The 15,086-nt window shown below is 33.3% G+C and overlaps 1 protein-coding gene across 1 annotated transcript; it reads right to left on the bottom strand.

Moving 5' to 3' along the window:
• Positions 1-2,585: 2,585 nt before the first annotated feature.
• Positions 2,586-5,791, bottom strand: LOC120255434 (receptor-like protein 56). Its single transcript, XM_039263256.1, has 5 exons — positions 5,767-5,791; positions 4,748-4,891; positions 4,043-4,466; positions 3,735-3,952; positions 2,586-3,271 (listed from the first exon to the last, which is right to left on the bottom strand). Exons 1-5 carry the CDS (start codon positions 5,789-5,791, stop codon positions 2,586-2,588), a joined length of 1,497 nt encoding a protein of 498 aa, XP_039119190.1.
• Positions 5,792-15,086: the final 9,295 nt, after the last annotated feature.

Below are 15,086 nucleotides of genomic sequence, written 5' to 3'. Positions count from 1 at the left end.
TAGTCAAGATGATGCCTCTTCTAATGATGATGAGAAGGAGATTTCTGAAGATGAAGATGATAAGTCAGATGATGATGGTCTTAAGGATAACATGACTTTAAATCAGTATCAAGTTGAAGCTCGACATGAGACCCTCATCAGGAAGGGGGTACCTCATTCTTGCCCTTCCTTGAAGAAAGGAAAGACAGAACATTGGAACCCTTGTTCCTAGGTTTCCTATCAGACTGGTCTACATTTTCTATTACCTTTAATCAGGTTGTATTTCTCCTTTCTCTTTCTCAAGTTTATCCATGATGAATACGAGTTCTGTTAAAATTCTTTCTTGGAACTGCAGGGGCATGTCTGCGAGGGACACTTCCTCTTGAGTGTTCATGATGATTCGCACCTATAATCCTCATCTTCTTTGCCTTGTTAAGTCTCGTGCTAACTATGATCATGTGAATCGTTTTGCTACTAAAGTTCCCCGTAACTGGGATTGGGCTGCAATTGAAGCGGTTGGCTTTTCGGGTGGTATTTTTGTTTTCTGGAACAATGATTTTGGTCATGTCATGCCAATTGCTGTTTCTCCTAAAGCTTTGCATTTGGTGGTTTCCAATCATTTTCTTAAAAATTGCATCATTTTTGTTGTTTATAATTCTTCTCGTTTTCGTAGTTAGTGTCTTCTTTGGCATGAGTTGTCAAAGATAGCCCCTTTACAGCTTCCTTGTCTCGTTCTGGGTGATTTTAATGCCGTTCTATCCAGAAATGAGCATAAAGGAGGAAATTTCATGTATTATGATACAAAAGCTTGTTTCTTTAAAAACTTTGTTGATTCTAATAACTTATTCGATCTTGTTTTTTCTAGTCCATCTTTCACTTGGTGTAATAATCAAACTGGGTCAGCTCGTTATTGGGCTAGATTATATCATTGTTTGGTGAACATGGAATGGTCCAATACTGCTCGGAATTACAATCTTCAACATCTTATTATTAAGTTAATTAATTAATTAATTTACATTAGTGTTAAAAGTAGATGGGGAGAGTTAAATTAATTATTTAGAGTTAGTATTTAATTATTTAAGTTTCTTATTATTATTTGGCTTAGTTATTTGAGTTTCTGATTATTATTTTTAAATGTAATAAATACTTTATTAAATCATTTAATTTAATTTAAAAATTAAATTAAATTAAATTAAATTAATTATTTTAGTTTAAATTATTTTTTTTAAAATGCATTAAATAATTAATAATAATACAGTATATTGGAGGTAATCTCACCGCCTCTACTTACATGGTGACCATATCTTCTAACTTACATCAAACCAAACAAATTAAAAGTAATGCAGCATTTTCAGTTACAGCAAACCAAACAGCAGTGATGTAAATAGAAATGCAGCATTTTCACTTACACTGTAATTTCACTTACATGTAATTTCACTTACAGACAACCAAACAACCCCTTAATATTACCAAATGGGCTCCGGTTGGGTGCAATGCCACGTGGCGCGATCCTCACCCTCCATTTGAATTAAAGGTCCCTCCCTCGCGTTGCCATGTGTTGGTTTGGTGCATGGTGGTTCCTGTATGGCCTGTTGTACCAAGGTGCTCGGCAATAAGGGTCCCACCATGTACTTATAGTTGGTTGTATGTAGTACATATCATATCAGTAGAACAATTATCGGTATGTTGTGGTGTGATGACCTTCCTGACCCGAACAAAAGACAATCAACAAAAGTGTTTATAAGTCAACAACCACAACAAACATAAGAAGAAATAGCATAACTTGCATTATAAAATGGTATTGTCTATAAACAAAGGATTGTCAACCATTTCCTCATAACAACAAAATGAAACATAGAAACCAAAAAGCTTTAGCCATTTACTAGCATTAGTTACCCTAATGTAAATTTGCTAACTAGCATGCCCTGAGACCATCCTAGTAGCACCCCTCATCATTAACTGCTTCATTGCTCTCTGTACAAGAAAACCATTCATCTGAGAAAATTTAACAAAGCATTAAATTTACTAATAAAAATAAAACAAATCATATATTTGATGTAAAGATTAAGAACAATAAGGGGTAGAAGCAAATAAAAGTTTCAGGATGTTCAAATCCCATATCACTGTAATTATATCGTTTGGGTTCACTTAACAAACAAGTACTTTTACATGTCTTGAAAGAATTTCATTAGTTTTCAGTCTGCAACTCCACGGCTTAAAGTTCTTTGATTCATGAAACATGAATTCTTAAGAGTTCAAGAAACCCACGTGAGAAACAAGATTCATTTGAAATTCTTAAGTAATTTGAATCATCAAGCTCAAAACTTTTTTCATTTATGATTCTTTGATGAGTGTGAGCACAATCAAACAATGGAGTATGAGTTTGAGCCAAAGATCAAATTAAGAGTAGAAGACAATTTGAAATGATAAGATCTTTAATTGGAGATTTGGGTACAACAAACACCATACCAACATGATTTAAGAGGACTTGAAACATGAGAAGAACAAATGGCTACCGAAGTGACTTCATTTTCATTAGATGATTACTTGCATCCAAGGACTTCCTTCACGTACTGATCAATAACAAGGAAGAAGAAATATTTCCATCATTTCCTGAAGTATAATAGAGCCATCCATCCCCAAAAACCTATGATGAAACCAAATGCAAATGATGCAAAAAATATGATATGGTCCATTACTTCTTCTTCATCATCATGATCATTAGCAACTTGACTTAGCTCTGGAGATGGTACCATGAAGGTGCACTTCTTCACCAATGGAGGACCACAAAGATAAGGGTTCCCTTCATAGCTCCTTTCATCAAACGTACCGAACTGAGAGACCATTCCTAATGTTGGACCAGAAAGGTTATTGTATGCCACTGAGAAGACTTGTAAGAAATGAAGCTCTATCAATTGCAAAGGTATGCGGCCAATCAACATGTTGTGGGAGAGGTCCAAGCTTTCAATATTTGTCAACCTTGACAATGTAGCGGGTATTGGACCAGTCAAGTGATTGCTAGAGAAATTCAAAGCTCGGAGCAAAGTCATCTCACCAACCTCCTCTGGGATTTTCCCATCAAATTGGTTTTCAGATAAATCTAGTCCATATAAGTAGTTTAGGATGTCCCCTTCGTAACTATATGATTTTCTTTTTGTTAAAAACCCAATATCTCCAATTTCAGCTGTTATAGCACTACTTAGCTGACCATTGATATGATACCAAAAGAATTCTTTGTTTGGTTTAGATGATTCATAACCAATGTCTAAAATGGCTTCAAGCCACATACTCACTGGACCCCATATAATGAAGGCATGAAAGTATGTTTCCATGTAACTTATTTTGAGAAAGATCAAGTACTCGAAGATATTGCAACTTGCATATTTCTCCAGATAGTTCTCCCTCAATATAGTTCCCTTCCAAAGAAATTATTTTTAAATAGTTGAGGCTTGTCCACATCTTACTTGGGATATTACCAATAAAATTGTTGTTTCCCATGTCTAATGCAATTAGAGGGCTGCCTAATATTGCATTTGGAAAAGGTCCTATTAGGCGATTTCCATTTAAATTCAAATAATGCAAAAAAGGCATGTTAATGCAAGAAGGAACTAAACCAGAGAAATTATTTTTAGAAAGATCCAAGTATGCAACATTTGACAAATGGCAAAATTCCGATGTTAGATTTCCTTCCAATTTATTCTCTCTAATATTGAGAGCTATAAGGTATGAAAGATTTTTTATACATGGCAACACACCAGATAGATGATTATATGATAAGTCTACAAGCTTTACATGGTTCAAATTTCCGAAGGAGGAAGGGATAGCACCTTGTAGAAAGTTATGTGACATGCGCAAGTATTCAATATCAAGGAGGACATAACCAATGTTGTTTGGAATTTCTCCAGCGAGTTCATTATTAGAGATATCAAATAATAATAAATTTACTTTATAGGATGGAAAGATAAGTGGTCCTCTCTTAACGAGTTATTTCTCAAATTTAAACCGTTCAATTTAGTCTTATTTTTGAATAACCATGGTGGAATGTTTCCTTTAAGACCAGTACTTTGAAAAATCAATGTACTCTATCATGTATTGATTGGACAAGAATGTGGGGATAAAACTAGATGGCCTGCTAAGAATGCAATTAGATAAGGAAATTTCATTTAGTTGAAATGGCGGCATCATTCTTAGATGTTGGGTTTGGACTTCTAGTTGATAATTGTTTGAAAGATCCAACACTTTGAGATCTATGTTATTAGAAAATAAGTCTATTGAGAGGATGCCTTCAAAGTTATTGTCTGAAAAAATTGCATACTTGTGCAGAGTGAGGTTTTTTATGACAGATGAAGAAAAGAGTGTTCCGAACTGATTGTAGGAAATATCAATATGTTTGAGAGATGATAGATTTCCAATACACACTGGAATATTTCCCTTCAAATTATTATGGCTAACACCTAATTCTTCAAAATTCTTTATCTTGCACAGTCCTGAAAAAAAAAATAGCATTAATTATTAAAACCCAATTTAACCATAAATCATTTGGCGAAGCTAAATGATTTATTTTTTTTAAATAATAAGATTAATAATTGGAACTAGTAACATTTAGTGAACTTAATATACACTGAAATTGTATTTTCTATCATAAGCATTCTGAGGAGTTTATCTATGACTTGAGGATTGCTTATTTGAGGGGGAACAAACCCTGTTGCTATTAGAATCAATAAATAAATAAATAAATAATAATTTTATAATATTAAGCAATTATTACCTGCCAAAGATGTGCCATTAAGCTCGTTGCCATCTATATACAATCTTCTAAGAGATGTCCACTCCTTCGACATAAAAGAGCTAACTCCAGTAAAATTATTCCCAGATATATCCAACTCCACCAGATTGTTTAGTTTACTAAATTCTGTAAAAAATTTACAGTAAATGAAGTTAAAATATACCATCATCCTTGCTGTATTTTATTTAATGAAATGCTAGTGTTTTTTTTATTATTTAGTTTTGGGTGTGTGCATCTTGTTATATATATATATTATATATATAGACATTAAGTCATCTGGGGGCGTTCGTAGAACATCCCCAGATATTAAAAAGTATGTGAGAGAAAATGCATGTGAAAGATAAAGAGAATTGGCACAGTAACAGTAGTATGAACAGTTGCTCCCGAGTGTACTTGGTCTCCGAATAGGTAGTTAGGTTGGTGTTTTGTTTTTTATTTCTGCACTGTTATTCTAGTAGAAATAAGTTTTAACTGTTGTGATTGATTAGAGTACTTTGTAAACATGATTAAATGGTTCAAATTAAAACATTGTGCATATTTACTGTACTACTATTCCTAAGCACAGTAAATCAAAAATGAGATTGATGCCATCCATTCGATAACGATTCAATGGTTGAGATTCATAATCCCTAAAATTCAACTCTAGGGACATACCTAGTAGATGTGGCCTCATATATATATATATATATATATATATATATATATTTAAAATTTGTTTGCTGCCATCCTGGCCTATAATTCGATGCTTCTGAACTTGTCACTTATTAAAAAGAAGCCCAATGATAGTGAACTTTTCTTCAAATTATCACAACAAAATATAAACCAAAGCACTATATATTCAAAGGATGGAATGAAGGAAAGACCACCATTTTGTATGTTTAGAGTGATGAAGAAAGACCACCATTTTGTATGTTTAGAGTGATGATGCTTCTATCCAGGCTGTGATCTCATTCAGTGAGATCCCAAACAAGTGTAAGTTCTCATATATACTCATATTGTACCAAGCCTGACATGCTGATATGCCATTATAGATATATCATTTTTTTTCATTGATAAATTAGAATAGGCCATAAATGATGGCAACAAAGGAAGTAAATAATTTAACAGGTGGTAATTAAAATAGACCATAAATGATGACCACAAAAACTAAATAAAATTTAAGATAATAGACTTAAATAAATGCTTATGATAAAAAAGGTACAATTAGTAAATGTCTTAATTCAAATTCAACCTAGTGAGCTTCCATATTTTGAAATAAACTTGCAATGGAACAAGTGTTTGGTGTATATATTAATTCATTAGGCTACATCTATGTGGAGTTGGCTCAAATAATTTGAATAATTATGACTATGACAGATCATAATATTTGGAAGCTTAACCCAAGAGAAAAGTGAGAGTCAAAAGATTAAGATAAAAAGAAGTCTTATTCACTACGGGGATTAATGGTGTTAGTGGATTTGAAATTCTTATTATTATCTACATTTTAGAGGCTTTATCACTTAACAATAAGTACAAATACAATTAAGGAGGAAGAAAAATGTACTTAAAAAATTGTTCTTCTAAATTAGATTAGTGAAGGGACTTTTCATGCAACACCATGGGAATAGAGAATTTTTTTTCACCCCCTCCCTTTTTCCAAAGTACACATATCCCCACCAAATTTATTATAATTGCTTCCTCTTGCTATAATTGTTTTTATGTTTTAGTTTATAGAGATCTTTTACCATTGGAAATGTTGGTTATCTAGTATAAATATAATTTCTTAATTGGGATATTATCTTTTTTTTATCCTAGATTTTATATTTATTTATTTGATTAAATAATTGATTATTTTTTTCAATTAATTTTCTAAGCGTTTTATGACTATATTCCATTGTAAGTCATATGAGACTTGAAATAATGGAATAATATTAGGTTTTTTTATTTATTTGCATTGAGTTTATTCTTATTTATATTTATCTATGACTATGCATGCACAATAACTCTCTTAGCTTTTTTTTTTACTTACCAACTTTATTATGCTTCTTTATTGGGATTAAATTAAATTCCACTCTTAGTAATAAAGTTTTCTACTTCAACATTTGGCTCCATGGACCATATATATATATACACAAGCCAATATTGCAAACATGCCACAATTAACTATAGATTATTATCAGATAATTATTTACTCTTATTTTTTAGTAAAAAAAAACATAATATTATTTTATAAATGGTAAAAATTTAAAATAAATAAGACAAAAATGCATGAAGAATTTAGAATTTTAGAGAGAAAAATAACAATTACAATATTGCATATATATTTAAATTTTTTGGATTTTATTGATATGCATATATATGCGTGTGTGTGAAAATCTCAAACTCAAGCCTTCTAACTATTTTATTTTTAAAAAAATAAAAAAAATTATATGGCTTTTCAATAGAAATCTGAATGTTTGTTGTACCCCCTCACTTCTGGTGAAAGGCTCTTATTTCGATCGCTTTTTCAATAAATCGTGGTTTATCCACATTTACCTCAAAAATAGAAATTTCAATTATCATGAATATATAAAATGTTAACCTAATATGGCAAATTAAGTTATTATTTTAAAACATTTATAGGGTATTTCAAGAAAAACAAAAGAAAAATTGAATTATACATAAACAATATCTTTGGAAATAGAGGTAAGGGTGGCAATTATATACCATTTAAATCAAGACTTTCATTCATGTCATTATTGGTAAGATCCAAAGTGTTGAGAGATGATATTCCACTCAAATATGGAATAATACTTATGTTCAACAAGTTGTAAGATATATCCAAGTATTTTAGCTTGCTCAATTTGGACAATGCCTCGATTACTAGACAATCATGGAGAACAATAAGATTAATTAGCAAAGCAAGTAAGCAAAATAAGAAACAACAACAACAATATGAGTACTAGATACATACCATTGATACAAAGTTCACTTGTCATCTGATTTTGTTTGTGAACATTGAGAGAACCTAATATTACAATCCAAAGAAGTCGTTAGAGCTTTGGCATCAATATGATTTGCTCAAGAGAGGGGTAACAAACAACAACAATGGATATGCATACCATTAATAAAGAACTCAGTTTCTTTCCAAAATTGCTTCAGAGAGAGAGCCTTGAGAGAGCTTAATGCAGCTAAAGAAGAAAGAGCTTTAGAATCAAAATAGTTCCAAGAGAGATCCAAGTACTCAAGATTGTGTAATTTTGCCAGGTTGCTAAAACAATCACTTGGGATGCAATTGTTGAAGCGATTATATGATAGAATGAGGCTTTGTAGTTCTTGGAAAGGAAGAAACAATGAGACGTTCAGAGTGTCGCCATAAGAGTCATGAAGGTCTAGACGCCTGATATGCTTTGTGGTGAGCAATGCACTCCATGCCAACTACAACATTCTGTACTTATTCCATGACTTATACAATGAGTTGTTGGTTTGGTGGCCAAAGTTCGATCCAACCCATTTATTATTAGCAATAAAGACAGGGGGCAAAATGCAAAAAGAAACCCAAAACATAAATATGTGGCTATTGAGAAGGCATCGATAGTGAGAAAAAAGAAAAAGAAGCGTGGTTTTGTTCTCTGTGTCCATTGGAAGGAGGAAAGTGAAGAAAGCATATCTTCTTTTATTGAATCCTACTCAAATCGACAAGTTTGTTTGGAGCAATCTTGGAGGGTAATTTCTCTAGTTTTTTTTTCTTCTTGGTGTGATCATTCAAGAAAGGGGGTTTTCTAGAGTTATTATTTGTATTTCTCCATTATTGGTGGTGATCTCAAGTGTGCATTTGCTTGAGAGTTTTTTGTACTTGTTGATTTTGATAGTGGATTTGATTCGGAGTTTGGCCCGTGGTTTTTTCCCTCTGAATAGGAGGGTTTTCCACGTAAATTTTGTGTCTGCTTGATTGATTTTATTTATTGTTCAGTTTAGTACATGAAATTATTTTATTTACATCAAGAAGCATTTGCTGTGCAAAACTCAACAAGTGGTATCAGAGAGTGTGGTTTGTTGATCCATGTGTTTCTTGGTGTGAATTGAAATGGAGGATTTTGCGGGTACAATGATGAAATTATCGGCTTCAAACTATTCAATTTGGAAGTCAAAGATGGAGGACCTTCTTTATTGCAAGGATTTATATGATCCTATTAAATTGGGAGCTACTAAGCCAACCGGAAAATCTGATGATGATTGGGAGAAAATGCACAGGAAGACTGTAGGAACTATCTGACAATAGGTTGATATCAGTGTATATCATCATATAAGCAAAGAAGTTGATGCACAAGTGCTATGGAAAAAATTAGAAAATATGTATGAGAGGAAGAATGCTCAAATGAAAGCTTTTGTTATCAGAAAGCTTGTGAATCTGAAGCTTAGAGATGGGCGATCAATTGCTGAACACCTGAGTGATTTTTAAGATATGGTAAATCAGTTGAGCACTATGAAAATAACACTAGATGATGAATTGCAGGCATTATTGCTCTTGAGTTCTTTTCCTGACAGTTGGGAGACCTTGGTAGTGTCTCTTAGCAATTCTGCTCCGAATGGTGTCCTATCTTTATCTATGGTAAAAGATAGTCTTTATAATGAGGAGACAAGAAGGAAAGATATGGGCATTGATACTTCACAGGTTCTTGTTACAGTTACAAAGAACAGAGGCAGGAGTAAGAGTCGAGATCCTAAAGGGCGCTCTAAGTCAAGGGGCAAGTCATATCCAAAAGGCAAATTCACTTGCTATCATTGTGGCAAAGAAGGGCATATGCGAAGAAACTGCAGGATCTGGGAAAAAGAACAGAATGATGAGAAGAATTCAAAGAAGACAAATGATCAAAATACCATTGCAGCTGTATCTGTTGGAAGAAGAGTTGGTTGTACTTTTCTTTAATGAGGATGAAAGCCAAGTTACTGATTCTTGTGTTGAGTGGGTTATTGATTTAGCAACATCATACCATGCTACATCAAAGAAGAAAGTTTTTACTACATACAAATCAGGAAACTTTGGCAGAGCAAAGATGGGTAACAGCCGTTATGCAGATATAGTGGGTATTGGTGATGTTTGTGTGGAGACAAATACTGGTTGTACATTGATTCTGAAAAATGTATGACATGTTCCAGAATTGTGTTTGAATTTGATTTCTACTCATGCTTTGGACCTAGAAGGTTATTTCAATATCTTTGGTGACAAGAATTGGAAACTTACTAAAGGCTCAATGGTGGTTGCTAGAGGTACTTTGTGTCATACATTATACAAGACTCAACTGAGGATGATTAAAGGTGACTTAAATGCAATTGAAGATGAAGCTTCCCTAGATTTGTGGCACAAGAGGTTGGCACATATGAGTGAAAAGACTTGCAGATTTTGGCAAAGAAGTCTCTCATTTCCTTTGCTAAAGGTATGTGTTTAAACCCTTGTGATTATTGTTTATTTGGCAAGCAACATAAAGTTTCATTTAGTAAGTCCTCTGAAAGGAAAACTAATGTTCTTGAGTTAGTTTATTCTGATGTATGTGGTCCCATTGATGTGGAAACTCTAGGGGGTGGTAGATATTTTGTTACTTTTATTGATGATGCTTCACGAAAGGTTTGGGTGTTTGTTTTGAAATCAAAAGACCAGGTGTTTCATTACTTCAAGCAGTTTCATGTCATGGTGGAAAGAGAGAAGGGGGCATCCTTGAAGTGTCTTCGTAGTGACAATGGAGGTGAATACACTTCAAAAGAGTTTGAAAATTACTGCTTGGAGCATGGCATCAGACATGAAAAGACTGTTCCTGGTACTCCACAGCATAATGGTGTAGCTGAAAGAACAAACAGAACCATTCTAGAGAAGGTCAGATGCATGTTAAAAATGGCTAATCTACCTAAGTCATTTTGGGGTGAAGCTCTTAACACAGCTTGCTACCTAATGAATCGATCTCCATCAACACCTTTAGATTTTGATGTTCCTGAGAGAGTATGGTCTGGGAGAGATATTACTTACTCTCATTTGAAGGTATTTGGCTGCAAAGCTTTTGCACATGTACCGAAGGAGCAAAGACAGAAACTTGATGACAGGGCTATTTCATGCATTTTTCTGGGTTATGGAGATGCAGAGTTTGGTTACAGGCTATGGGATCCAGTGAAAAAAAAGGTCTTTAGATCCAGAGATGTTATCTTCCAAGAATATAAGACCTTGGCTAATTTTGAAACATCAGAGAAGAATAGTGACATTTCTTTTTCAGTGCCAGTTACTCCAACAGAGACTATCACAAATGACGAGGAATTACATGAAGAGCATGGATCTAATGATATGATTGAACAGATTGATGTCGATGATAGTGTTGAGCAAGGGGAGTTGTCACTTCCACCTAAAATTAGAGAAGAACCCCAGCTCAGAAGATCAGCCAGAGAACATCGTCCATCTACTAGATATCCCAGTTCAGCGTATATTACAGTTACTGAAGAGGGGGAGCCGGAAAGCTTTCAAGAAGTTCAAAATCACAAACAAAAAGCTCATTGGATAAAAGCTATGCATGAGGAGATGAATTCTTTAATGAAGAATGATACTTATGAGCTTATCGAACTTCCTAAAGATAGAAAAGCCTTGAAGAACAAGTGGGTGTTCAAGTTGAAGATGGATGGTGAAAAGATAGTAAAATATAAAGCTCACTTGGTGGTCAAAGGTTTTAATCAAAAGCAAGGAATTGACTTTGATGAGATTTTCTCTCCTGTTGTGAAGATGAGCTCTATTCGGGTTATTCTTGGATTAACTGCCAGTTTGGACCTTGAGCTTGAGCAGTTAGATGTGAAGACAGCATTTCTTCATGGTGATTTGGAAGAAGAAATTTACATGGATCAACCAGAAGGTTTTGAAGCTAAAGGGAAAGAACACATGGTTTGCAGGTTAAAGAAGAGTTTATATGGGTTGAAACAAGCACCAAGACAATGGTATAAAAAATTTGACTTTTTCATGATAAGTCATGGCTATATTAGAACAGATGCAGATCATTGTGTGTACTTTAAAGTGCTTCCAAATGGTAAATTTATCATCCTTTTGTTATATGTGGATGATATGCTGATCGTAGGACAAGATATTGCCATGATTAATGTTTTGAAAAAGGAGTTGTTTGGATCTTTTGACATGAAAGATTTAGGGCCAACACAACAAATTCTAGGTATGCAAATTCTTCATGACAGGAAAGCCAAGAAGTTGTGGTTGTCACAAGAGAAGTATGTTGATCGAGTTTTGAATAGATTTAATATGAAGAGTGCTAAACCAGTTAGCATACCTCTTGCTAATCACTTTACACTTAGCAAGAAATCTTGTCCTACTACTCAAGAAGAAAAGGAAGATATGGCAGCAATTCCATACTCGTCCGTAGTTGGGAGTCATATGTATGCTATGGTATGCACCCGGCCAGATATTGCTCATGCAGTTGGTTTAGTCAGCAGATTTCTCTCTAATCCAGGTAGAGTACACTGGGAGGCTGTGAAGTGGATATTCAGATATATGAGAGGTACTTCAAAGATGTGTTTAGATTTTGGAGTTTCAGAACCAATTCTAGAAGGATTCACAGATGCGGATATGGCAGGTGATCTTGATGATAGAAAGTTAACTTCAGGGTTTGTGTTTACTTTTGCGGGGGGAGCTGTTTCATGGCAGTCCAAGTTGCAAAAATGCATAGCTTTATCCACCACTGAAGCAGAGTATATTGCTTTGACTGAAGCAGGCAAAGAAATGCTTTGGATGAAAAGATTTCTTCAAGAATTGGGCTTGAAACAAGATGAATATATGGTTAATTGTGATAGCCAGAGTGCATTAGAATTAAGCAAGAATGCACATATCATTGTCGCACCAAGCATATTGATGTGAGGTACCATTGGATTCTTGATGCCATAAATAAGAAAGAAATATGTCTGAAGAAGATCCCCACTGATAAAAATCCAGCTGATATGTTGACTAAGGTAGTGACTCGTGATAAACATCAGTTATGTGCCAAGGCAATGGGACTGAATTGCAAATGAAGAGTTGAAGTGTGGACATCTCCCCATGGGCTGGAGGGGGAGATTGTTGGTTTGGTGGCCAAACTTCGATCCAGCCCATTTATTATTAGTAATAAAGACAGAGGACAAAATGCAAAAAGAAACCCAAAACATAAATATGTGGCTATTGAGAAGGCATCGATAGTGAGAAAAAAGAAAAAGAAGCTTGGTTTTATTCTCTGTGTCCATTGGAAGGAGGAAAGTGAAGAAAGCATATCTTCTTTTATTGAATCCTACTCAAATCAGCAAGTTTGTTTGGAGCAATCTTGGAGGGTAATTTCTCTAGTTTTTTTTTCTTCTTGGTGTGATCATTCAAGAAAGGGGGTTTTCTAGAGTTATTATTTGTATTTCTCCATTATTGGTGGTGATCTCAAGTGTGCATTTGCTTGAGAGTTTTTTGTACTTGTTGATTTTGATAGTGGATTTGATTCGGAGTTTGACCCGTGATTTTTTCCCTCTGAATAGGAGGGTTTTCCACATAAATTTTGTGTCTGCTTGATTGATTTTATTTATTGTTCAGTTTAGTATCTGAAATTATTTTATTTACATCAAGAAACATTTGCTGTGCAAAACTCAACATGAGTATGGACCAACAATGCTTCCATGACCATTAAATGCTAATTTGATACCAAGAAGAGCAATCTTTTCTTTCTCTACACAAGCAAAACCAACATTTGGTTGTTGTAAGACATGATGAACCAATAATATCAACCAGAACATCGTAAGAGTAGCACTGAAACATGAAGAACGAAAGAGAGATAATTGCAAGTGTTTCATCTTAATTAATCGATTGTTGTATGTGAGCCACTTAGCTAGCTAGCCCCTCTACAACATCTATTTATAATAATTTGCCATGACTAACACTTACGTATATAGTAATATGCGTAGTATTAATTGTACGCTTTATGGAAGTCAAGAGCCAAGCTTTTCTATTTATTTATATAATTATTATATACAATGGATCATTTTATATGTCATCATGCCATGCTTGAAAAACTATACATTAATTTTTCTTATTTATTGCTATACGTTTAAACTAGTCAAGATCATTCATGACATATTATATATTTTTCCCATTAACGCTGTTGATAGCTCATCCATAGTCAAAATACACCATAAACATTCTTCCTAAAAAAAAAATCAAAATTATATTTATACAATAAATTAAGTTAATAACCATTCAAAAAAAAAAAACTAAATTCACAATGGCCTCTTGGCTTATTAGCATTGAAACTTTTGTGTGAAATATTTTGTCTGAAAGAACTTAATATCGAATTCCAAAATCCACACAAAGTTACAGTATAGATGCTTATTAAATTTATATTTGGACTTCATATTTGTGTATATTTTTTACTTCTTTTAAATGAAATGTATTTATCATCTATTTATTAAAATAAATTAATTAATTACATCCATAATTAATCATAAAAAAAATCCGTCATTTTTGGATTTGAGCATTTGTGGAAGTCAAGAGTCATAGTAATTGATCATACATTAATTGATCATTGACCACCTGTAGACGTCAACGGTCAAGTTGCGTGTTAACTCATCCATAAACAAAAGAGTGAACACAAACATCTTAATTTCTCCAAAAATCCACACTACACTTATTTAACAAATTAAGGTAATGATAATAAAATTGGAGAAATTAAATTCATAATTATTCATCCATAAACTTTGTCATTTTCCGATTTAGCTATTTGTGGAAGTCAAAAGTCATGCCGTGCATGACAAACTATACCTTGATCATTTTTTCCTATTCAAGTCAAGAGTCAAGAGTCAAGCTTGTTTATTTTTCTAATGGACCCATTTAATTTGATGATAGCTCATTTATAGTTTTTCTGGGAGACTCGAAAGCTATTGTAACTGGTGCACTAATATCTGTCTATCTTTTTAACAATCCTTTAAATAAAAGGCACTGGTTACCTATTAGATAAAAAAAAAGCCAACATAAACATTTTTTTAATCCAAAATCTATGTTACATGTGTAAAATGAATTAAGTTCATAGTAATTTTAAGAAAAAAAATTGGAAGATATCAAGTTCACAATTAATCATTAATAAAATTGGTCATTTTTTTATGTCACTTAAATATAAATAAATGTCCAAATTAAATAGTGTGGCATGGTAATAATGATTCTGTTTTCAATTTGATTTAATTCGATATCTATAGTTCTGAAATGGATTATACAATTTTTCACTTAAAAATTTTTATTTCATTTTCATAGATTCTCTTGCTGATTGTCTTGCTGCCATTAATTGTCCTTTTATCAATGATGATCTTGTGTCCTCTGTTCTAC

Source organism: Dioscorea cayenensis, unplaced genomic scaffold (genome assembly GCF_009730915.1).
Source record: "Dioscorea cayenensis subsp. rotundata cultivar TDr96_F1 unplaced genomic scaffold, TDr96_F1_v2_PseudoChromosome.rev07_lg8_w22 25.fasta BLBR01000998.1, whole genome shotgun sequence".
NCBI lineage: Eukaryota > Viridiplantae > Streptophyta > Magnoliopsida > Dioscoreales > Dioscoreaceae > Dioscorea > Dioscorea cayenensis.
The sequence above is the reverse complement of the archived record's forward strand: the minus strand, read 5'-3'. Positions and strand labels throughout refer to the sequence as shown.